Here is a 26,436-nt window from a genome sequence, read left to right on the forward strand (position 1 = left end):
TTAAATAAAGAATAAAATATCTATAAATAAAGAATATAAAACCTATTAAAAATAATTTCTTTTTTTAAAGAATAAGAGAGACCTCTAATAAAATCCTATTTAGTAGATAATATAACCTTAGAAATAAGATTATAAGATCTATAGAGATAATAATAGTACTAAAGGATAAAGAAGTTTTAGTAAATATATAGTAAATAACTACTATATAAATAATAAAGATAACTTAAATAATAATAGTAACTATAAAAAACTTACTATAGATAATAGAGGTTCTTATTTACTATTAATCCTATTCTATAATAGGGATTATTATAATTAGAAGGGGGATAATTATAAAGGTTTAGTTACTTAGACTAAAAAGGTTTAAAGATAGTTTAGCTAAACTAAGTTAAAAGGATAGAGAACTTTATAGAGATAGAGTATAGAACCCTCTATAGCGAGGACTTAGTAAATACTTATTAAAGAGTTAGAAAAGAAGATCTTAGAAGAAGTAAGTAAAAGTAGCGTAATAATACTATACCTACTTTTTAAGTACTTCTTCTATTAGTTTAACTTAACTATAGCTTATAGCCTCTAAATACCTTTATAGTTTACTAAAAAATAGCTAAGAATTAGTAATATATAATAGAAGTATAAGCTAAAAATATAAATACTAAAAGGAAAGTATAATTATATAAGGTTAGAGATATTATAGAGTTCTTAATAAAAAACTTCTATTTTATAAAAAGTTAATAAAAACTTACTTTATAATTTATTCCTATATTAATTATAGAGGTTATAAGCCTTAATATTTATAAAGTATAGCTCTTAAAAAAATATAATAAAGTATATAATATCTTCTTAGTTATTTTACTAAAGCTATAATATAGCTAAAAGCTTATTAAAGGATAGCTTCTAAACTTAGAAGAGAACTTTAAAGAATAGGAAGTTAAGGATATTATATTATAAAGGGATATATTAATAGGCCTCCTATATTTAGTTAAATAGAAAGGCTAGTTAATAAAATATAATACCTAAAAACTTAAAAAATACTTAGTAAATACTTTATAAATCCTTATAAGATTTAAAAAGTAATAATATAAGTTATATTATAAATAAGATAATAAGTAGTATAGAGAAATAAAGAAAAGGTAATTAATTATAAAAAGATTTTAAAGAAAACTACTTTTAAAAGTAATATATAAACCTAAAAATATCTAACTAAGAACTCTAAAGAAAAGCTACTATATACTTACTAAAGATCTATTAAAAACTACTAAGAATTATCCTCTAAATTACTTAAATCCTTACTAATATTATTATTATTAGGACTAATATTTATATTATTCTTATTATTACTACTCTTACCTTCTAATAACTTATCCTCTTCTTTAGAACTAATAAGATTTTTATAAATATTTATAGAGGAGGTATTAATATCTTTATAAGTATTAAGTTAAGAAATAAAGCTAAAACTAATATATTTAAGGATTATAACTAAGGTATACTTATAAGAATTATAAAGTATCTAAGAAATTTAAACCTTAGAGGGATCTTAAATAAGTAGACTAAATATATAAAGGTTATTATTTAAGAGATATTTCTCTAGGATATTATTAAACTTATTAAAGAATTAAGCTTAGTTAAAGATATAGTTTTTATTTTAGAAGTATTAAAGTAAGGTATTTTTAAGTTAAAAATAAGTCTACTTAATAAGGTTTTTATCCTTTTTTTAATAAGTATTCTATAAAGAAACTATTAGCTATTAAAGAAAAATTTAATCTAAAGGATTATATACTTTAAGCTAGATCTTAAGATATATTTAGATATAGTTAGTAGTAGTCTCTTTAGTATTTATCTATAGTAGTTAGTTATTATACTACTTAGAATTAAACTAAAACTTAATAAGGTTTACTAATTACTTATAAAGTAATAAGAGAAATACCTAACTATTTATAATTATAGTATATATATAGTAGATCTTATATTAATAATACTTATTAGCTTTAATTTAAGTAGTATAGTACTTTACTTAGTTCTAAAAGATTTAAATATTATTAACTAAGTAGTTAAAGATCTAGTTATACTAATAATTAGTTTAATACTTTAGTAAAAAGTTACTAAATACTTACTTTATAATATTTAATACTATATAAATAATATATCTAGTAGGTAGTATTACTTATATTAGTATAAATATATATTACTTTAGTAGTTTAATAAAGCTATAGAGTATAAGAGATATAAAACTTATTACTATTTAATTAGTTATACTAATAGGTATTATTATTCTTTATTAAGTTATTAGGTTTATATAATACTAAAATATAAGTAATTAAGGTCTTAGTACTTATAATAATTAGATATAAAAGTAATATTAGAAGGGGAAAGCTCTATAAAAGCTTAATAAAGCCTTATAAAATATAAAAGTTATTATAATATAATATAATAAAAAGGAAGAAAAAAAAACTAACCTTAAGTAGGAAAAAAAGTATTATTTTATAAATAGATATAAAGTATTATTAAATAGTTAAGGAAGTAGCTATAACTTTAGATAGTAAACATAATAGTTATTTATTATAATAAATACTACTAAAAATAAAAAAGTAAATATAGTAAATTAATAATAGTAGTTACTATTTAATATTCTAAATAACCTTATAATATACTTATTTTAAAAAAGGGATAAATAGGATAAAAAAATAAAGTTATTATAAAGCTATTATTTAGAGAGGGTTTATTAAGTAAAGAATAAAATATTTATAAATAAAGAATATAAAACCTATTAAAAATAATTTCTTTTTTTAAGGAATAAGAGAGATCCCTAATAAAATCCTATTTAGTAAATAATATAACTTTAGGGATAGGATTATAGGACTTATAGAGATAATAATAGTACTAAGGGATAAAGAAACCTTAATAAATATATAGTAAATAATTACTATATAGATAATAGAGATAACTTATAATAATAATAATAACTATAAAAAGTTTACTATAAATAATAGAGGTTCTTATTTATTACTAGTTCTATTCTATAATAGAGATTACTATAATTAAAAAGGGGATAATTATAAAGGTTTAGTTACTTAAACTAAAAGAACTTAAAAATAATTTAACTAAATTAAATTAAAAGGATAGAGAACTTTATAGAGATAAGGTATAGAACCCTCTATAATAAGGATTTAGTAAGTACTTATTAAAGAATTAGAAAAGAAGATCTTAGAAGAAGTAAATAAAAGTAGCGTAATAATACTATACCTACCTTTTAAGTACTTCTTCTATTAGTTTAACCTAACTATAGCTTATAGCCCCTAAATACCTTTATATTTACCTACTTCTCTATATAGTGAGATTTAATCTTATAGTACTTCTAGCTTAGTATATAACACTAATTAAACTTCTTATTACTTAAACTATTCTTATATTTCTAGTACTCTAAGTAAATATATATATAGAGAAATTATTTATATATACCTTCTTTCTAATACTTAATATTTATAAGATTATTAAACTTATAATTAATTACCTCTTATATACTAACTAAAATGCTTACTTAGCTACCTTTTTAAGGTATTTATATACTAGTTACTATACTACTAGAGATTAATATAGTACTATATTATTACTTAATAGTGAGGTAAGTTTTACTTCTCTTTTTAGTTTATTTAAGAGAGGGAATAATATTAATTTATAGAATACTTAGCTAAGTAATCCCTCTAGTAAATAGATAGACCTAAGTAAAAATTAGTATTAGTTTAGATATACTAATAAGCTTCCTCTAAGTAATAATAATAGTAATACTAGCCTTTTTTAGAATATATAAATAAGCTATTTTTACTTTAAATTAGATACTACTATCTACCTCTTAGTCTTTACTATTTATATTTAATATATTAGTAATACTAAATTTATTACATATAANAATATTTTTAATAGTTAGATTAAGAATAAGTAAACTATTACTTTTAAGTATTAAACTATAAATAACTTAGATTTATAGTAGAGTTAGTTCCTTATTACCTATATTATCCTCCTCTTTAAATATATTATAGAATAATATAAATATATTATTAGTATTATAGTAAGGAGCTATAGATATATTATCTATAAATTAAGTAGTTTAATAAGGGGTTAGGTTAACTAAGGTTAAGTTTAATTAAAATAATAATATTAATAAAGGTAGGGTACTTTAGAACTAAATTATATATAGTAGATCTTTTTTTTACTTCCTCTATATTATTATTACTTTTTAGTAAGAAAATACTTTTAGAACTTTTTATAATAATAGAGGTATTATAAATATATACCTTCTTTATAATATAGACTTAAGAGCTACTAAATTATTAATTTTAAGTTTAGCTTTAATAATAATAACCTTAATAGTAGCTTTTTTAGTAGCTTTCTTAATAGTAGTAACTTAGTAAGCCCTCTTAATAAATATAATAATCCTAATTAATAGTAAAGTAAAATATTAAAGAGGATCTCTAGTAATATCTTATATTAGTTATTATATATATTATTATTTCTATATATTATTAGTAATAAGTAATAAATAATACCTAGATAAGTTATTATCTACTTATTAAACTATATAGTAGTATTTAAGAAGTATTATAATACCCTTAGATAATAAGATTTAATAAGAATAAATTAATTAAAGTTATTAAAATAGGTTAATTACTATATTATAAGTATCTATATAGTATTAGGTAAATTTTTATATATATATAGGGATTATATATATATAATTTCAGTAAAAAGGGGGGGTAGACGCTATTAACGCAACGGACTGTACTCGCTTAGGACTAATACTAGTTGTCTATCCGTCGCCGCAAATCCACTTTGTCCGACTCGATCGGACTCGGAAACAAGGTAGTCGGACGTAAGCGGGGAGGCCGAGCTGCGATGGACCACCGACTTGGATTGCCATTGGGCAGCATAGCCAGGGCCAGGCGGATAAGGTCGTGTATTCCCCAGGTATAAGTGGATTACGACTTAGAAGACCTAATAAGATAATGACAGGAGACTCGCAAGGTCGTCGAAGGCAGGCTACCCCAGTTCTATCACCTGTCAGAACCGAGCTTCAACGGGCTGAGCTGCACCACATCGCCATCCTTGATCTGCGTACTAAACGCCTCCACCGCCTCCCAGACGTTAGGCTGGAAGGCTTCCTCAACCGCTCGGTCAAGGGATTCAATGTCGATCTCTCTGACTTGGGAACTTGGAACCTGCTGCCCAGCCTCGCGCAAGAGCTTGTGGGCTCTCGGACAGCTATCAAATCCAGGCAGCGCCGATGGAAATGGCCTGATTTTGCCAGAAAGGGGAAATTCGGTTTCAAGTCAGCCAAACAGCTATTTGGCGTGAGCCCTATGTACCTGAATGCCGGGTTTGGGCAACAACGCCACGAGACACAGCGCAGCTGGTTGAGTGACGATACTCCCATATCTTGTAACAAGGAATCTTCATGATGTTGCCACCCACATCAGCCGTCCTCGTCAGATGGCATACCCTTAACCGTAGCGGCCTCCTGCACTCGGCAACTGGTTTTGCCCTTGGGCTCTGGTGCTCGAGCACTCGTATGAGTCTCATGCAAGCCAGCGCGTAAAAGCTCCAAGACGTCGCAGATGACTCAAACATCACACTGTGGTACACATTTACGCGTACGGAAATGATAAATAAGCATGCGTACGTGATGTACCCAGATATCCATAGTGCAGCGCTAGAGCCGTTCATTTTCTTCTTTCTAGGACTTAGTTACATGGGAAGTGCCAACGTCAGGTTGCATGCAGACCATATCTCGTGCTCAACCACGTGGAGGCTGAGTACCTGCCAACGAGAAGATGGATCATCGTTACGTGCTGTAGATCCCGAGGTCGCCGACCTAAGCTTGCAGGTGTACGAGACATGCGGTGTATTGGACCACCTTCCGAGTGGATTGCATGCGTCAGAGGCCAGTTACAGCAAAATGAATCGTTTGGCAGAAGTCTCAATATTGTTGATAGGTGGAAGCAAAATATGTATCGGGATAGGAAGCATGGGGAGGGTGATATGGCGGTGTCGGACAGTGACTAGGGGCATGGCAGACCCTCGTAATGTCAGGCAGGGGCTGTCTATGATGTTTCCGCCTCCACTATTGAGGAAAGGGGAAGAAATTCGTCCTCTCAAGTACGATATTTCGAAACATGAAATTCACTTCTATTGATCAGGCGAGAGCTACGGATTCGGAGGTAGCTCCGGCCAAGCTTCAAGCCCATGAAATTGACGTGGGCGCAAGCGGGGCCGGCTGGGCTCTACAAGGCAGCGCGTGGTGTACATCAGACAGCAACATATGGTAGAGTTGATGGAAAAGCAACGAAAAGATGCCCAAGGTGTATTTGACCCTTGAGCACTTCGACACCCGATCTGACCTTGTAAAGACATAGCCAAGGAAGAGATGTAATAAGAACACAAAGGAGTCATAAGGGACGGCAACTTCCAGTGTTCTCATCCACTATTAGAGGTATGACCTCGGTAATTCTTTGAAGCTCAATCATTCAGGTTTCGCTTAATCATCACCTCACCAGCCCCCAAAACACGTGTACCATGGACCGCTACCCTTGTGTCAACAGATACAAGTACGCCGTCAACTGTTCATCTTGGGTCTGGGTATATCGCGCTCGATGTGAGGACTGTGTCATTGCAAGTCAGTTGGAAGCATAATCGCCGCCCGTACGTCAGAGGCGGTTATTTGACTATTTCCAGGGAATTCGTCCTGTCTTCATGGGAATGAATGTGCTACGCGCGAATGGGTCCACATGGCCTAACATCAAAGTAACCGATGGCTGGGTACCACCTGTTAGGCGCCCCGCAAGCTTGACACGCGGCAAATGTGTCTCCCGGCTCCCCTCTGCATCCTTGCTGTTGCGAAAGATTTTTAAAGGTCTGTCAGAATGCGCCTTCAGACTAGTGGTTCGTTGAACGAGAAATAGAATGAAAAGGCACATGTCTCGGGCCATCCAGTGATGACATCCATATCATGGATTTCCAAGGCTTCCGTAGTAGTCGTACGCAACTCATGTGCCGACATGTTTGGCTGTGAGAAAGAAGTATCGGAGCCAGGAATAGACTCCCAAGGGGCTTCGACCTTTCAGGGTTTATCAAGTCCAGCACCTAGGGGTGTAGTCTCTTGGAAAAGCAGACAGCAGATCCAAGCGCCCTTGCTCCCGGAAGACTTCAGCTAGTAGAAATTGTCCAGAGCGGCATGGAGCCATATGCGCACCCCTGGTTCCTTGAACAAGCATCCGTGACATAGAAATCTAGCCAAGCGTGGCCACAAGGGGTAGCCATTAGGCTTTCAGCACAGCCCTTACGTTTGGGTTGGCAGCTGAGCCAATTCCCCCGCCTCCACTTAGCCCGCATGCCTCGTGCCGAGTACGCAACCCCTTTGATGTTGATCAGCCTTATATGCAGCCTCTATGTAACCTTTTGACGAGTATCCTACGTGCTTGACGTAGGATCTGAAGCCTTTTCACTGGTCCTTTTACGAGCCAAAGGTGGCTGGCCCTCTCTCCCTCGTTCCAAGCTTGGCCCAATATGGGAAACACCTCCGCTCGTTATTGGCAACGGCCGTAAGACTGATTTTCAAACAAAATTGTGGATATCAGATTGCAGGATTGATTTTTAAGTCGGTCTGAGTAGTTCACCGCTGTTACACTTCAGCCTCCGCTCGTGATACATCGGGGTTGTTGCGGTGGCAAATAGTTAACTTCAGGCCGTTCACTGTGACCCAGAGCAGAATCACAATGTGAATGACAATCCACAGAATTCATTTGACAGTATCGGCTGATACTATTAAAGGCAATGTAGTTCTTCGTTAAATAGATCTCTTGCACGGGTGGATGTATACTAAACAAGACTACATGCTGGTCTTCGATGACCATGAACATATCATCATCACTTGGCAAATTATGCTTGTGGTATATATCGCGAAATTCATCTCTCATCGTGCTTCAAGTGATTTTGAAGAATGAAATTGAAACCACAATGGTTCCGTGCCACGATGAGCCCAGCCAGTGAATTTGATGTTTCGACTTGGAGAATTTTCAACCGTTCAGCCTGTGATTCGTTAGTCATGAACTTCCTTTGATTCTCAACTATTTGAGGAACTCTCTTCAATTTATTGACGTCGGCTCCTCCAAGTTGTTTCTATCATTGGCGGCGTTTCGTCAATACTTTTGTCGAGTACATTACTCCTGCTCATCTACGTACTTAGACTTACTTCGGAAAGCAAATCGTACCTATGCATTACAAAAGTTGTAAGCTCGACAATTATTTGTCTAACACTGAAAATATATGGCCTGTGTGAGCAATAAAATTTTGATTAGGTCGTAAATTGCGCAGATTGGATGTGGAAATCCACGGAAGCCTGGCCCGACGAATGAGCGACTCGAGATCTTACACGGTGCGCGTTCGCTGCTGCGTTGTTCCTGCGCTTGCCGTGGACAAACTTGCATCTCAATGAAGAATAATACCGAACAGGAAAGCAATGCGCCGTCATTACTACCCACCGTACATCGTTGTCAGGAAATGAACCGGTAATATCAACTACACAGCTTTAAAGGCGGGGTGCCCAGCCTGGGAATACCCCTCTAAATCTGCAGTGAGACTCACTAGTCGTCTTTGATGGCCCGATTGAATGCAGTTCTCCAACTGCGGGAGATGTTTGATTGGTTCTCAATCCGCATTGTGTAACTCGGCACAGATATTCGATCCAGAAGCCGTTCTCGTTTCGGACAGCATAACCATTTCGTCTAGCCGAGAGCCATGCTTGATGTCACCTCGCATCTAAGAATGACGGCGAATCCATGCTAAATGCAATCTTTCTCGGCAAACAAACACGTTTAATCAAAGTGAAAGTCGGTGAGTATTTTAGTATAAAATGATTCCTTCATCTTGCCCATCCTGTTCGGACAGTCCGTCCCGACCATTTTTGGGATTTGTTCTGAAACGCCCACGACCCATTTGTTGACTATTGCGATGGCAGAAACAGTTCTTATCTTCGGCGCATCCGGAAACATCGGAGTCTCTGCCGTTATCGGTGCCCTTCAAGCCAAGCGCAGTGTCATTGCTGTTGTCCGTAATCAGACAAGCGCCGAAAAGATCTTCGACTACGTGGGAACTCGCGAAAGAATCACGATCGCCGAAGCGGACATCACATCTGAGGACTCTGTTCGAGATGTCGTTGAGCAAGTTCGCACTGGCAAGCTGCCGCCGTTTCAGCATGTTTTTGCGTCTCGTGAGTACTGCTTCATCCCTTACCGTTGTTGATTGGGGGGGCTTCTTGCATGTGCTTCGAGGTCACTTGACTGATTTCAACTTCAACCAGCCGGTGGTCTTTATTGGGAGACTAGCCTAATTGATCTTGACACTTCTGCTCTTCATGAGATTATGAAGATCAATTTTGAGACTTATCTATGTGAGTGCCTACTAACATATGCTGAGCTCGTCGTGAATGTTCGGATCTAAACAATCATATTCTAGATGCATATCGTGCAACTGTGCCCTATTTACTAGAGAAGGGCGTCTCAAACAGCTCTTGGACAATGTGTTCTGGCGCCTCGGGTGATATGGGTCGGCGAGCGGCTCCTGCTGTGACTCAAGGAGCTCTGTTCAGCATGGCCACTGTGGCTGCGCGCGACAATCTAGACACCAACATACGATTCAACGAGATCTACCTATCCTATCGAGTTCAGCACCACGTCAACTTGGAAGACAAAAAACAGTTCCTCGGCCTGGCGCATCTCCAGACTTCGAGGGAGTTTGCCCCACTCTACGAGCAACTGTTGGACAGAACAGACATCAGAAGCAAGAGGGTTAATGCTATTAGCCCCGAGGACGTGGTTAATTTAAAGTACGAAACTCGTTACCGAGACTTCTGAGGGATGTCGGTGAGCGGTGTGCATGCGGGAATTCACTCACTTGAGTTGGAGGCTCGCTCATTGACTGTCTGAAGTGGCTGTCCAGATGAGGGAGGTCGTGTTGCGCTAGTTCTAGGTAAACTTGACAAGGCGTGTTTACACAAAGGGGCTGCTTAATTGGTACCTCCAGATGGCTGTATAGACATCTATACCTAAGTAAATAGCTCACAAGCTAGAGATCTGATAATAGTCGTGGCGCACGCATCCTCTTGTGAAAGATACTTCCTAGGCTCCCATAAATATTTCGATCTATGATTGTAGTCAAAAATTGGAGACTTACTCCGAAATGGAATCTCATGACCGAATATGATTTCGCCTGGAATCGAACGTGAGAGAAGACAGTAGAAGAAGACTGGAGGAAGACAACGGACTGTTTCATCCGGAATCTGCGGGGTTGAAAATTGACCCCTGCCCCTAATTCAGAGGCAGTTGCGCGGATGTGTGGATCGGGAAGGGTTTGATCACATGTGGAACATAAAGCGACAAAACCAGCATTCTTTCGTTTGAAGGGCAGCTGGGGCCTACATGCTGAGGATCTGAGTATTACGAGTTCTCGACAGAAAACCGCCGAAAGAAACATCATATTCTGCGAGGACACAACTCCACGGCTTCCACGGCCACGCGGCATTGGTTTGCCAAGCAAAGGGAGACGGTTCAGCCCACTGACGTGGCGGGGAATAGGCGCCCGGTTTAGGGCTGATCTACAGGGATCTTGCATGCAGACAGCACGTTGGACTGAGCTAGAATCCTCCATGGGCCGATACTACATCACCTCCATATTGACGGCAACATCGAATCATTTTGTTTCCTGCTCATGTTAAATGTGTCGACTAAAGCTCAAAGGGAATCAACGTAGCCATGGTTGCTGATGAATGAAGTTGCTGTTGGCCTGTTGCAGTCATTCCCCGATTCGACAGCACGCTGGCACCATGCTATGTCAGGCTTTGGCGCGTCCCATTGTCTGCTCACTTTGATGAAGAGGCTTGTCCATGAAAATCAACTTTGATGCGAATCTTTCAGACATTTGAAGTTCATCTGAGGTTGATTCCAACGTCGATATCCCCAACTCAAGTTGCCTAATCTTCCGAACGGCTCCCTGTGCGACCATTCCGGCGACCATCTCATCTGCTTCATCCCTTGAAGGAGATGAGATGAAGGCCCGTGCCCTCAAGGCATGAATCGGCGAAGTCGGTGGTTGATTGACTCGCCAGCTATTTTAGTTCCTAATAATCTCCATCCGGTCTTAACGAAAACGAGTACAAAGTCCACAAAACGTCGCGCTAGCGCAAACTCTGTCGGCAATGTCTTGCCAGCAGATGGGCGGCGATCTCCGCTAATTACATCATCAGGTAAGACAAAACAACACCGGGCCTCGGGCCTGAAAAACTCAACCTCATCTCATCAAGATGCCCGGCATGCGACGACGCTCGACTCTCCGATCCGTCGGAGAAGAGGTGAACTCGAGTTCATCCCAATCTGTGGCGACCGATGCTCCCGAAAATATGAGTACCGATGAACAGCAGCCCGATGCCGACCGGGAAAGCCCCTCGCCGAAGCCTCGACCTGCGGCTCCGGCGCGGGCGCCGACTAACGCGACGAGCGCCAGTGCAGCAAGGAAGCCGCCTCCGAAGCCGAGTCTGATGACCAGACTCGGTCTCGATGTACCGACAGTCATGATGATGTTCAAGGGCTCATTACCACCGATCATTGGTATCAGCATCTACCAATCGACACCAGTTGCGCAATACTTCACCACCCTGGGCTACCTCGTGCCCATTATCTCAGTCCTCGCTCTCGCTATTCTCCCGAGAGGCAAGTACCTACAGAACTTGGTCCTCAATGTGTCGGGAATCTGCATTGGTGCTGCAATCTCCATGCTGGCCCTGTGGACTGGTGTACGAGCGCGACACAACACCGCGACAGCCGAGGAGTTGGCCACCGGGTTGCCCATCTACAACTCCAGCCAATCGGCTGTTTGTGGCATCTGGCTGTTTTTTAACATCTGGATCTCTAATACGCTGCGCGCAAAGTACCCGGCTATGAATCTCCCCGTCATGATTTATTCCATCTTCATGAACGTCGCGTGCACCTTCGGGCCGCTCATGGTGACCAACGCGTCTGCAGAGTCATTCGTGAGACGACTTCTGGTGGCTATGCTCTCTGCCATGGGTATCGCTACCGGAGTCGCTCTCTTCATCTTCCCAGTATCCAGCCGAAAGGTTGTCAGTGCTGAATTCAAGGGCGCGATCGGGTTGGTCAGGAAGTCGATTAGACTGCAACTGAACTACCTGCAGGTTCTGTCCAGCGATGACATGTTGGAACGCGAGCCGACGAGAGCAAGCAGCGCTTTCAGGAAGAAGCCGAAGGGCCCCGAGATGACGAAGGAGGCCAGGGCTGCGGGGGAGTTGAAGGCTACGGCCTTGGCTATCTCGGCTCTGTTCGGAAAGATGCATGGAGACATGGTCTTCGCCAAGAGAGATATTGCGTATGGAAAGTTGGACGCCAAGGACATGAGCGAGATTTTCAACCGCTTGCGTAGCATCATGATCCCCCTGAACGGAATTAGCACGATTGTCGACATCTTCCGGCGCGCGGCTGAGAAGCATGGATGGGGTACGAGCGACGAGGGCGGCGACACTGATATCGAAAAGTCCTTGGAGCAAAAGGTGTGGAACGATATCATGCTACAACTCTACGAGCCATTCGAAATTCTCACCGAGGCTATGGACCAAGGATTGGAGCACGTGGGCATCGTGCTCGAACTTACACCAAAACCCAAGAAGTCAAAGACCGCCGATGTCGAAATGGAGGCTGGGGCGAAGGCCTTGCCCAAGCCGGGAGAGTCTGGGTTTGCTCAGGTCCTCGCGGACAAGGTGCAGGACTTTAACGACAAGAAGGGAGAGATGCTCAAGGCTTGGTTGAAGGAGAGGCGTGAGGCCACCGAGCTGGAGCGACAGGAACTGCATCTCAAGCGATTGGAGACGAGGATGAAGGAGCGCGACCAGACACAGCTCTATGTCATGCTTTACATGGAGAAGCTCATGCTTGCGCTTGGTGAGGCGGTCCAGGACTTGGTCATGTTCGCTGACTCTAAGGTGGCCGACGGGACCATGGGCAAGAAGCGCTTGATTATCCCCTCGCAAAGGCGCATCATGAAGTGGCTGAGAGGAGCATGCAGCACCCAAGACGGAACACCAGAGCAGAACCCGGACATGGCGGACATGGGCGCCAATGTGGTCTACGCCGGTGATGGATACAACAAGAAGAAAGACCCCGAGCATCTCCCCGCACATGGCGCATGGCAACATTTCGGCAACAGGCTTCGAAAGATCTCCGCATTCGTCGGTTCGGGAGAATCGATGTTCGGCTTCCGTGTGGCAGTGGCAACAATGACTGTCGGCATTCTGGCTTTCCTCAAGGATACCCAGACCTTCTTCAACGAGCAGCGTCTCGTCTGGGCGATGATTATGATTGCCATCGGAATGACGATCACGGCAGGCCAGTCCATCTTTGGCTTCGTGTGCCGTGTTGGTGGAACACTGGTCGCCATGATCTTCTCTTACATCATCTGGTACATTGTCGTTGAGAGAACTGCTGGTGTCGTTGTCTTCCTCTGGTTGTTCACATTCATCGAACAATACTTCGTCCTGAAGTATCCCAGGTTCATGCCCGTATGGCTCATCATGATCATCACCCAAGTCCTCATCATCGGCTACGAGCTTCAGGTTCAGAAGATTGGCGAAGTCGCCGCTGCAGCCACGGGACAGCCGTACTACCCAACCTACCTCCTCGCTCCTTACCGTCTTGCCTGCGTCGCTGCTGGATGTGCCATCGCATTCATCTGGACCGTCTTTCCGTCTCCGATTACGGATCGCCGATGGCTTCGCATGGATCTCAGCGCTTCGCTCTACCTACTCGCCAACTACTTCAGCGTCATCACCGAGACCATTAAGGCGACCATGAACGATACGCACGGCGACATCAAGATGCCTGGAACGCCCGCTCAGAAGATGGAGAAGGAGAGACGTCGCATCTTAGGCAAGCTGTTGCTGCTGCTCCCTAGCTTGGACAGCCATGCGCAGTGGCAGAAGTGGGAGCCTGATATCGGTGGCAAGTTCCCTAGGGCTACATATGAAGACATCATCAGACGATCTACGAGCATCATGCGCTATCTGACACTGATCGCGTACACCATTACCTGGAAACCTCGCGATAGACCATCTACCGCCTCATCAGCGAGCGATCGTCAGTGGCTCCGTGCCTTGAACCAAGTCCTCGCCGGTATTGAGCCAACACAGCACACAATCCTCTCCACTCTCACTCTACTTTCCAACTCTTTGCTCTCGGGCCAGTCGCTGCCTCCGTTCATGCAACTCCCACGACCCAATGAACTCACTCGCAAGCTTCTCCACCTCCGAGCTCCTGAGCCCGAGCCGCAACCAGGCATCCAGAGAAGGGGAAGTGAGTTGGAGCACAGATTGGTCACTGTCCACACTCACACAGGCGAGGAAGTCCGTTCGACGACTCGCAAGCCCAGTGTCACGAGTGACAATTCAACACTGGCAGGTATGGCTGAGCTGGCGGAGACGATAAGCCCGCCCGGCAGCGGAAGCATTCTCGACGTCAAGAATGTGGAACAGCATGGGTACACAGAGTTTGCGGTGCTGCAGGTGTGCAGCTCGCTTGTGTGCGACGACCTGGAGGGACTTGTTCGTGCGGTCAGCAGTCTGGTCGGTGTGGTGGACTTTAGCTTTAGGGTTAACGGTAGTGAGGCGACCTTGAGTAGCAGTGAGGAGGACGATGTGACGGGAAAGGCGAAGAGGCATTAACGAAGAAAAAGACTGTCACGAGCGTGTAGTTGATATTCCCCAATACCTAATTGAATTATTCTCATGAGACGCCCGCTGCCCACTCAAATCATCAGTACTTTTGTTTTCCATTGTGTTTGTATCCCCTGCGAACCCTAATGTCTTTTTGGCCAGGCGACATTTGCGCACCTTGTTGAGGTTGTTGCCTAACCTCTCCAGGTCTCCGATGGCTACCTACATAAGTACGATGTTTGCTGCTCGTTCCGAGAACATCTTAATTCTTTGAACTTACGATTCCTAAACATCTTTATCACACCTGCACATGACCCGGCGAACGACAACAACAGGGACGAGGGCACGTAATCCTCGTTCAAATTATTTCAGTCTTACCAACAGCACTACGCCACAAATTAGATCGCAGGTAATCTCATTTGACTTCCATTGAGCTTCCGCGACACCATCATGAATATTTCTACGTTCCCACTGTTCTCCAAGCTTCCCAGAGAGCTCCGGGATATGATCTGGGACAGCGCTCTGTGTCCCTTGAAACACGGTGTGCATTACTTCTCTTTAGAAGTATCAAGTTCTACGGGACCGGCAAGCCAGTATGCGCAGCGGGCGGTCGAGCTCTGTAGTACCGAAAGCGACGCCAACCTCTCAACCTATATGCTCACACGCGGTCTTCTAACAGCTTGCAAAGAGTCACGAGCTGCAGTTGAGCGACCTCGACGCTGCCCACAAAACACGCCGAGAATCATCACCTCCAAACTTGACGGAAAATCACAAGAGCTCTTTTACTATGATTGTTCAGATTTGATGATCCTCCGCCTGGGCTGGGGTAGAACAGGAGACATTGTCTCAGATTGCCTGGCGATACCAGAATCCGACGAGGGGCATTTTGGAGCACCTCCCCGTTTCCCCAAGCATATCGGTCTTGAGATCGAGCTGGACGACTACTTACGGCTTCTGGAATGGGGGCACTCACCATCAAATCGCAGCCAACAGTATCAACAGGTCAGATACTTTGTGGATTCTATTATGGATTGGGTGAATCACGGAACCACGTTGTACTTTATCTGCCCAGGAAACAAAGCCTTTACGGACTACGACCGCAAGCGGAAAAAGCGTGGGAATCTCGAATCATTTCAAATTGAGGGGCCGGTATTCAACGACAGCAAGTATGAATATCTGCCGGTCTTGCGATCAAGTTGCCTAGAAACATGGCTAGTTTGGACATTCATTACGGATCTAAAAACACTATTACGATATATTTGTAAGCCAATTCCTGGCACGGAATTGGATTCCTCTCTGAAAGTGATGACTCGACAGCAAAACCCTCATGAGAGGACAACAGGATAGGAGCTGGCAATCTTTCGCTTGGGGAGAGTTTGAGACACTTTCAATAGAGCATAAATCCGAAAGAGACGTCATTTGACATGTATTGGGTGATTTGAGGCTACCTAGACTATATCTGATAGCCCGGCTACAGTGACCATCCGGATACAGTTTGGTTAAGCAGTTATCGGACGGATACTCTGCGGGTTGTGGAAAATATCCTTTGGATCCCAAGCTGTCTTGATCTGCTCCAACGACGGGACATTGCCCTGCCAGTACGACTCTTGCGCATCCCTCAGTGACGTGTCGACAAATCCAGGGTAAGTTCCAGTGGTCTCTGTGGGGACGTTGTTTAGGATCTTTCGGTGGAAGTCTCCGAGTAAGTTCTTGGTAGTCTTACACTCCCCCGCAGCGTAAGATTGGTAGAACATGAACTTGTTGCGGTGAGCGAAAGCCGTCGAGCCTGTGGGAACCTCTGAGATGGCACCGCCCACAGCCTGGAACCGAATGGACCAGGAGTCTTCAACCAATTGAGACTCAAGTGATTCAAAGAGTTCGGCGATCGCAGGCCGAGAAAGAATGTCATCCAAGGTGAAGCCGAGGCCCTTTGAGAAGAACTTGCCAGGGTTGGCAGAGAAGTGACGTGACTCCTCGGCTGCGTTCTTCGCCATAGAGCTGTCCCAGGTTTCCTGGCTGAGAGACGCCGCACCGCCAGCAGGTAGTCTGCCCATAATGTTGGACTGATGAAGCTCCTCCCATGAACCATACCACGTAGCCGAGATGCGGACGCCTGAGGGAGTCAAGGTAAAGTCGGTGCCGAGGCGGTTGTCCAGGGTTGGGTCGGCAACCAGCATCTGCCAGCTATGGAATGCTTCAACCTTGTCATCCAGATTGCTGAACTTGAAGTCGTTGGTGTAGAAGAAAACTTCTTCTGGGACCGGATGCGACTTCATCACAAACTCGGTGACGATGCCGAAGCCAGCGCCAGCGCCTCGCAGAGCCTGAAGGGAAAGTCAGCATCATGCCATCGGACTTTCGACAAGGGAGATCTCACAAAGAAAAGATCGGGGTTCTGATAGTTGCTAGCCCTTGTGACTGTGCCATTGGCAGTGACAACCTCAACTTCTTCTACGTGGTCCAGCGTAGTTCCCCACATACGAGACATGGGTCCGATGCCTCCCTTCACAACGTTAGAATACCAGCGCACCACAGAAGGTAAATGCAGCGACTTACGACGGTGGCGTGACCACCGATCCCAATGCCACCGCAAAGGCCATGGGGGATGACTCGCTGATGAGCACGGAGGTGCTCGTCAATCTGGCTGAGCCTCGTACCACCGCCAACTCGAACGTTCCGAGAAGGAGTCATCATGTCGACGGAAGTGTATTGGAAATGGTGCATGTCAACAGAGATGGCACCATCCTCACCGCCAAGGCCTAGGAGATTACAGTCAGCACATTTCGGACCTTTGGCGAAAGGCTTGGTGTAGGCTCACCATGGTTTCTGTCGAAAGTTAGTGAATGTCAATAAGCAAGGGTAGCTTCCATGGTACTTACCCAAACCCGTGTCCACCAGCCCTAGCTTGGACCTTGGTGTCGTGCTTGAGAGCACACTTGACGACGCCCGCCATCTCCCGGGCATCCTTTGGCCTGATGATAGCGGCCGGGACGGAGCTCTGGCCGAGATTGAACGGTTGAGCCCACTCGGCCGTGTTACCGAATCGAACGCAGTCGTCTCGGCCGGAGCACACATTGTTGAGGCACGCCTCAAGACTTGAGGGGGCTGGTGCAGCAATCGGACCAGAAGCGAAAAGGTACTGGGCAATGACAGCTCCGCCAGCGAAGGTCAGGGCAGCACGCCACGTCTTCTGCTCGGTGGAAGCCATGTTAAGTGTAGTAAGGTTCAAGAAGGGAGTCTAATTACGGGTTGCGATCGACTGAACCCATATTCCTCCCGGCAAGCGTACGTCGAGCTCTTATACTGAAAGATATTTGGGCTGTCGTCCCTCATGCCGGTCGTCGTACGGGCATGCGGGGGCCCGCATCGGCGATCGGCCTTGGCCCGGAGCGGTCAAGTCTATCTGACTTCCGCTGGTGTAGCCGGGTTCGGGATGAGACAGCAATTGCGCAAGTATATCCTTGAAGAAAATGCCGGCATCCGGTCTGGCGGTTCCACGGTGTCTGAGAACCCCTCACTTTCCCGACGATCACTCGGATTAGAATCGCAAGAAACTCAGACAGCATCCTGCTTTGAGCATCCTGACGGATTGAAATACCCCCAAAGTCGCCTAGTCTCATACCAGATCGCCCGGTGCCAGATAATCAAGTCGGACGAGATTCGTCATGTTTCAATTGTCTGGGAAGAGACATGTCTCAAAATGCGTCCACTACATTCAGGGCGGCTTCCACGGCGCTTACTTGTTACGTCATTTGCACAACGGCAAGACCTTCATCCGATTACCATCCGAGATCTTTAATGGCTTCAAGCTCTTCATCCAAAAAGTACTTGGTTATGGAAGCGCGCTCCCCGTGGAAGGAGTTATGGATCATCAGCACATGCTAAGGATGCGTGCGGCTGCTTACCCGTGACTCGGTGCCATGCGGTGATCGTGACGTCGTTAGGGATAACGGAAGTCAGACGGTTGTGATTTCTACTCAGTGATTGCAAATTCCCAGGCGCAGGTTCAATCTTCCTGGAACGTCACATGCAGAATCCATTGATGTAGATCATCCTGCCCCCGTCACGGAGTCATCCCGACCCACCGGGCGCTGGCTCGGCCCCACTGCCGGCTGTTGTTGACTGATGACGACGACGAGCTTCACATTGGGATAGAGAAGTAAAGCCAAAGTCAACAGAGCGCAAATAACCATGTAAATTACTAACTCTGAACATGCATGGAGGTAAAGCATTCTTTGAAATTGCTTGACCAGAGTAGTGACCCCAGTGGACTTGAAAACATTGAAGGACGTGAAGTCGCAACTCTACGATCTCGCGTAAATGTGTTACACAGCTCATGACACAACGGCATTTCGCTCCTTGAAATATGCAGCTAAAGATTCATTCCCCCCTGTGGTAACCAGATGTCCTTTTAGCTACTATTTGACATCAATTGGGAGCCGGCATGCTTCTGCAAGCGCGCTTCCGCACCTAAATGTTAGGCCTACGAATTCTGGCCGATTCTCGTCCTGCCCAAACGATAGATATCACAATAACAATAAGTGATCTTTGGGTTCCCGTCGTCACTAATATCGCTTGATCCAGTAACATGTATTCCAAAGTGTCCAGAGACTGTGGACTCTGTCGATCACTTGCTTTTGGACCAACTTTGCCCTGTTGCAATGTAACATTTTTTGGGCAACGGGCTTGATCATGACAACCAATTCTGTGTCTTCGGGGAATCGACATAATGATAAATAAGAGACCGACTAGTCTTCTTGTGTATGCATGGCTGTATTTCCTGCGTTTTCAATTGCTTCAATAGAGGAAGATAATCGGTTGGAGAAATAACAATCGTAGCCACCACTACGAAGGACGACAACATCGGCCCATACAAACAGACGGCAACGATAGACGGTAAACGGAAGACAGCAGATCACTGTCCAAGCAACACCTCAAAGCCTTCCGCATTCCGAGACGCGTTGCAGAATCTGTCAAGAAGCACTTGCTCAACCACAAAACACCACACAAGCATTAAGAAACCCTCCAGCGGGGTAAGGCGTCTGGGGAACTCTCAGCCTCTGATCGCGAAATCTTCGATCATATTGACCATCATCAAGACTTCCAAACACTCGTTTGGGAGTTCAACAAAGCTCAACAGAGGACACAACACGCCACGACAACTTCGTAGAGTTACTTACTCCACGCGTGAAGCAGACCCACCTGCCCTTACGAGTCCTTCGCACCGTCAACGCCCAGCCCCCTTAAACGCACGAGAAACAAACAACCACCCCCTCGTGACGATCCTTGAAACCTTCCCGATATCAAATGTTTCTTTCCACGTTGAAGCAGGTGGTAAGGAGATAGTAGAGGGGAGTCTGTCCCCACGAACGTCTTACCACCGCTTCCACCAAGAGACTGAACCTCCAGGCTCCTTGTTGCGGAACCAAAAGCATACCGAACGCCCCTGACAACGCAAGTGCCGTCGTAAGATAACGTAGTCTTGCGGAGTATTCCGGCCTCGAAGACTCTGCAACCGCTCAGACCGCTCTCTCCAAGACCGCGCGCTCGATAGCCTCGGCTACCATCCTCCAACCCCCCTCCCCCACTTGCCTTCTTTCCTTCCTCCCAGGCTATCCTTGACCATGTATATCTTCGGCTCGTTCTGGGTATTGGAACATCGTAGGATCGCTTCGTGGGACTCGTTTACTAGCTTCTTCGTCTGTCTCTCGAGCGGGACAAGATGAGGGGGTGTTTGTTCGGGTGGGATGGACGTTGAACGATGGACTCGGCGTCTCGGTAACGAAGATGGACGTTGAATGAAATGACGGAGGTGGTATCAAGGACGGGTGGGCTGTTGAAGAGGTGATGCTCGAAGACGCAACTGCCGTGGGGTATGCTGCTTTGTCCAGTTAGCCAGTTGACTGTGTCCCAGCGGAAGACGCGCATCGACGCTCGTCACGCCAACTCCCGCGTTTTCATTCGTTTCCGTTCGTTCCAAAGCCGTTGAAAAGACTTAGACAAAACCATATTTCGATTCAACGATTCAAAGATGACAATAGGTAAATTCTGCAAACTACAATGCTGGAAAACCTGGAGCAGAGCCCATACAAATACCGCTCCTATCCCCCTTATCCTACTGCCATCCCCCAAAGTCTACTGTAGATCTCACAAATGACCGTTCTCTAGCGCAACCAAAAAACCTCCCGCTGGGCCAGACGGCGCCGGCGGACGGTTAGCATAAACCAAGCGGCCGTAGACTCGCACATCCCTCCGGTACCGAAACACTCTGAACCAAGGAAAGAAAAAAGACTGCACCAGAGCACGAAGAAAAATCCCCCGACGGCCAGCACAGAAAATACACCGCACGACTCTGACCACAACAGCAACAAGCTTCTACGGGTTTCAGAGCATCCAGACTTGCTTCTCGAATGGTTGAACTATGCCGGTGCCAGAAGACGCACCCGTCCGCGGCATTTGTCTCGCTAGACATCACCCCCCTCCCCCCCTCGCCCCCCTTTGTCGTCGGTGACGGTTTTCCGGTACGCGATGATTGCCGGCATCCCTACCGTAATCTAATAACATTTGGCGGCAATATATTCGAAGAAATATGTTACGTGATCCTGGAAGACAGAAAAGTCCGTCTGAACTATTCTTGGGCCCATGGTTCAATTTCAGCCTAGCAAATATTGGATGCCACCTGTGGCGGAGCAAAGAGTCTCATCTGCCCAAGGCTAAAGAGACACTCTCCGGGGATTCGTAATCACATAAAAAGAAAGCACAACTGGTCGTATTCTGAACCCTTTCGTCTGTGCATCCATCAGTGCACAGTGACACCGGCAGTCGAGTCCCCCCGCATGTCTGAGCGGTCGAGTGGAAGTGCGATCGATCCCCCGTCGCCCGACCTGAAGGGAACATCAACGGTTCCCCGTTGGTGCTTCCGTGACATATTTGTGCATGCGTCAGCCCGCTGACATCCTGATATGATGGTCTTTTTTGCCACTGATGGTGGTCAATCTCGACAACTCCGGCGTGATGGGCCTACGTTCCGTCCATTGGATGCCCCCTTCAAACCACTTGCTGGCCGTTGGAACCTGCGATCGTCGTCTCCAGTACACTCGACGGCGCGATCGCCATTTTGTCTAGTGCAAATGCACGGGAGTCGCATTCCAATCTAGATAGTCTGGTCCACCGCATCGCACGTACGAGGCCGCATTATGTCCGCAAACTCTGCAAATCACACGATCGCCAACAAACCGGCTTCATGCCTGAACAGTCGAGCGCCCAACTCCACCCGGATCCGAAGCTGCTGCGCTCCTCATCACTCGCTTGCAGACCGCCCACCGCTAGCTGCTCTTGACTGAGATTGTTGGTACCTCAGCGTCGCATCGTACTCCGGTTCAGAGGGCGATGTAACGGCGGCTTGCCGAACCGTCGTTGGTGGCGGTCTTTGTGAACTGGTGAGGGGAGTGGCCGGAAATCCTGGGCTGGCAAGCCGAAGGTGGCCGCGGGTGCGGACGGAATCTGGTTCGTTTGTTACGAAGGGCCAAAATCGTTTCCATCCGTCGCTTCAAACGAAACAATTAAATCTCCGGGCCCAACCCGTCGAAATGAGGAGAAGCCGGCAGGGCGATCGGATGCACTTAGAGTTGCAGTACAAATTGTCCGACCAGAGAAAAATGCTTCGCTAAAGGGCCTCAACCTGCAGAAGCGAGGGAGGGCAGCGAGGGACGCGAGGTTGGTGATGGAAAGATGGTGTGGAAGGTGGGGAAACGGTGAGTGAAGACTTACGAGAGTCATACACGAGATGTCTGCGCCGTGAGTGATGCGGTTGACATGGGAAGAGCTTGGTCTTGGGCTTCATCAGGTAATTATGGCCTGGAAAATAACCCAAAACCAAGGAAAGTCGTGGGGAAAAGATCAATATTTGCCATGTCGTCGAGCGCCCGTTGTCGAGGTCCCCCAAGGTGGCCTTGGAAGTGGACAATGGCAAGATTGCCTAGGCAGGGCACAAGGCGACCGGCTGCAATTTGCGAGCCGCGTCCCGCCCGGTGTTCCGAGTCCAAATCAGGATTCAGGCGAGAAGCGAGGATGGGCCAGCCCCCCTGTAGGACGTCAACGATGGTGGCACTGCGTTTGACAGAAATGCAAGAACAACGGGACTACATGTGCCCAAGGCCGGTGGGACGTCGATATGATAGACGAGGCATCGGATTGTACCGTCTGAAAGCATTTGCTGCCTGCCGCAGAGGGCCACACCCTGGAGGTCGCAGTGGCGGCCGCAGACAACATGCTGTCAAGAAGCGTGATGCAGCCAGCCAAACAACGTCTGCACCAGCAAAATGGCGCCGCCGTTGAAAGATGCGGGCTGGATGGCATGGCTGGACAGAGATGGCCGTGCTGGAGCTAAAGGCTCAAGCCGATCGTCCAGCGCCTCGTTTGGTTCCGAAGTGGCATGTTCGGAGATGTTGACCAACAGGTGTTATGGCCATCTGTGATACCGTGCTGACGCTGATCACTGGTGAGCCGTTTAGCGCAGGACCGAGCTCTTGTCGCTATTTTGACACTGGCTTGTCGTTGATCGCCCCCAGAGAGCTCCAACCGATATCAGGATAGTCTCTCGACAGAATATTGGGCAAGATCTTCTGCTCGGTTGCGAACTTTCTTTGCAGCATTGACTGAATGCCCATCGTCGCAACACCAGGTGACCGGCCACGAGCGAAGAATGATTCGACACGCCGCATTCGCGTCGCGGCAATCCTGATCACAGGTGCGAGGTTGATCTGCGGAGCGCTCCGCACTGTACGCGACCCTCATCTGCACACTGCTGACGACTTTGATCCGCCAGACATCGTGAAAGATGAAGCCTTGTGAATGCCGTTGGCTTCTCGATGAAATCCATTGAATTTGGATAACTGTTCTCGCGGAAAATCGTGCAGAGGCATCGGGCTGACCTACGCTGCCAGCCCAAAATAGCCAAAACAGGGCAGCAGTCGCAGCGGCGCATGAAACATGGGGCAGTCAATAAAACGTAGGTGACATGGGTTGCTCTGGAGTCTCGAACGACACCTTGCCTGGGGTTCGGAGATTCGAACTTTTGGCGAGAACCCCAAGTCGTGAACCGGCTGGCAGTCTGCCCAACCACCCTTGATCTTGGTCACTGGCTCGATACACAGTCGTTCAAGTCGCAGACGAGTCCAGCGCGCCATTGTCGCACAGGCCCATCGTTCATTTCGTTATCTCGCCGGCAACGTAGCAGCACATAATAGCTCGAAATGTCACAAACGACAACCAGCGCCAAAGAATCATCCCTGAACAGTCCATCTGTCGCCTCTCGTCGCTCGGAAGATTTGTCGGAAACGTTGGACCGACGCGGGCAACAGTTTGGCTCTACAGGGATACTTTGGCGACTGACGTGACATTGGGGGTGCACCATTGCCAGACTGACAGGCACCGGGGTGGTGGTGGGACCTGGCAGAGTCCCTGAAGATGCTGGGCAATTGGCCCTTCTTCAGCGGAACTTTGCGATTCGTGAAATGGATCCCCAGTGTCAGCGTCGAATCGCCTAGGCGCTGCTTGTCGAAACGAGATTGAGTTTGCCAGGGACGCCTAGCTTCGTGCGACAGCGACCCGCCACGAACGGGCGATGCGGCAACGAGCAATACCGGCTTCGTCTGCTGCGGCGTGAATGCCAGTGGATGAGACGAGGAACGCAAAGTCGTTCGATTAAGGTTGGGACCTTAAGTTTGCAGATGTCTGGCAACGCCAGATGTCAGTCAACGTCTTTGTTCGTCCCGCGGCCGGCAAATGTCGCACAGAGATTCTGTTTGCGAGTAATATCGTCTGAGCACTGCCTCAGTGTCCCACATAGCACGGAGTCTTCCTTGCATCGTGCGACTTGCCTGGCAGGCGGAAGCGCAGAAGTATCTGATCGCAATTGCTTCGAGCCATGGTTGGGTACACCGTCCACCGGAGGCGCCGATCGTTCTGTTGCACAACACGTTGCGACCAGCTGGTTGGCTGCTGTCGGCGAGCGCGGGCAAAGTATCAGAAGCACATGCAGCCGCCGCGTTTCTCGCTGTACAATGGCACCGCCTGGATGGAATGGCCGCGGGAGATTAGCAAATCTCTCGAGCATCTGATTCGGCAATTCCTCCGTTGCCGCCTCTCCGTGGTCAATTGACATCACGACGTCGCGGCTGGCCTCAGAAGGCGGCCGACTGAGTGTCCGACATGAACACGTGAGAACGCAGGGCGGTTAAGCGACACGGAGCGTCACCTGGGATGAGGTTCAACCATGCGTGACGAGATAGGCGCTCGCTGTGATGATGCAGGTCATTCAACATCAAAAGCCTAGACTCTCAACACGCGGGGTCTGGCTAATTGACCGTCGGTGACTCACACCATGTTCGTAGATATCCCGTCGTCTCGATGCTGGGCCTCAGCGGGCCAAAGTTTGACATGATGCGCGAAGCCGGTTGGGACCCTAATGACGGGGCGCAATCCCGCTTTCAGACAATGCCCAGGTATTGATGTATCGGCCGAGTCAAATATCCGACGCCATTCGCGAGGGCCTCCCGTGGAAAGCCCAGCCACATCGGGTTGTGGGTGGCTTGAAATGACAAGCGGTGGGTCAGGGGAGACTTTGACGGGGGCGTGACGGGAAGCTTGCCAACTCCCGGTATTGCGTGCAGATGGGCGATTTCACAGTCAGGCCCGGCGGCTTGACTTTGGACGTTGTGGAGCAAAGACACATGTCGAGGACATCGCGGAAGCTCGAAGAAAGGAATGCCGAGTTGATCTGTGGGGTCTGAATTAAACGGTTGCACAATGCGGTAGAGTGCATGAAGGACGGACAACGGTTGATGTCATGCCGTGGTACCGCCCGGGACCTTGGACGGGAGTCTGGAGCACTGCAAAATGTCGGCTGATAGGAGCAACATTCGGAAGCAATTGCCCATGCCATCCGTCGCGTCATATCAGCGGAACAGGCTTGGCCGCCCAAATCAGGCCCACGATAGCTCTCAGACCGCGGGTGCTGTTGGATCATGGCGCTGACTGGTGCTCTCGTAAGGTGGCCAGGTCTTGACGGCTGTTGAAGTTGAGAAACGATGTGTTCGGGTGATGTGCAATCATTCCTCATTGGGATGAACTGGGTGTCGGGGCCCATTCCCGTGTCAATGCCGCGCACGGCATAGCCCAGCGGAACGACCTCAGGCCGGAGCCGATTATAGAGGGGCGGGAAGCGTTAGACGGGGTCTAGGCCTGGTGACGTGCATTTTGTCAACCACGGATTGTCAAGTGTCAAGACTGAGCCCTTGCGGTCGTGCGAGCGGTCCTGCTTGGCAACTAACATGGCAAAGGCTGGCCATCGCTCGGCTGACAAAGTGAGGCGGGTGGTTATGACGGATCGCGACTGATGTCGACCGATTTGGTGAGCTTCCGAGCTTCTCGCTCTCGCTTCTTTCGTAGCCCCTCAACCAGCGTCACCATCTGAGAGGAAAGGGTATCCATTGTGTATTTCAAATCACGAGACCAGACAAAAGCGGCGCTGATCCGAAGAGGCAGATTGGGTCCGAGGTGATACCCGTGAGGGATTTGCAAATGATTGCAATCGTGCCATCATATTGCTGCGTTGCGTTGACGGCAGAGGCTGTGACGCCTTGTCGAGGAGCAAGTTGTCTCCCTGCAGTAGACGA

The 26,436-nt window shown here is 46.4% G+C and overlaps 2 protein-coding genes and 1 pseudogene across 3 annotated transcripts; 2 read left to right on the forward strand and 1 right to left on the reverse strand.

Annotated features, from left to right (window-relative positions):
• Positions 1-8,997: 8,997 nt before the first annotated feature.
• On the forward strand, positions 8,998-9,899 carry GCG54_00003905 (uncharacterized protein; the record flags this gene model as incomplete). The annotated part of the gene is made up of 3 exons (XM_045403964.1): positions 8,998-9,256; positions 9,347-9,436; positions 9,502-9,899. 3 exons carry the CDS (start codon positions 8,998-9,000, stop codon positions 9,897-9,899), a joined length of 747 nt encoding a protein of 248 aa, XP_045257164.1.
• A 1,541-nt stretch (positions 9,900-11,440) lies between these two features.
• On the forward strand, positions 11,441-14,767 carry GCG54_00003906 (uncharacterized protein; the record flags this gene model as incomplete). Its single annotated transcript, XM_045403965.1, has 1 exon — positions 11,441-14,767. The coding sequence occupies one exon, from the start codon at positions 11,441-11,443 to the stop codon at positions 14,765-14,767; it is 3,327 nt and encodes a 1,108-aa protein (XP_045257165.1).
• Positions 14,768-16,257: 1,490 nt separating this feature from the next.
• Positions 16,258-17,966, reverse strand: GCG54_00003907 (annotated as a pseudogene). Its single transcript has 4 exons — positions 17,638-17,966; positions 17,315-17,584; positions 17,136-17,261; positions 16,258-17,082 (listed from the first exon to the last, which is right to left on the reverse strand). Coding segments are annotated over exons 1-4 (1,550 nt in total).
• Between the last annotated feature and the right edge of the window lie 8,470 nt (positions 17,967-26,436).

This window comes from Colletotrichum gloeosporioides (assembly GCF_011800055.1).
Source record: "Colletotrichum gloeosporioides strain Lc1 chromosome Unknown consensus_103, whole genome shotgun sequence".
Classification (NCBI taxonomy): domain Eukaryota; kingdom Fungi; phylum Ascomycota; class Sordariomycetes; order Glomerellales; family Glomerellaceae; genus Colletotrichum; species Colletotrichum gloeosporioides.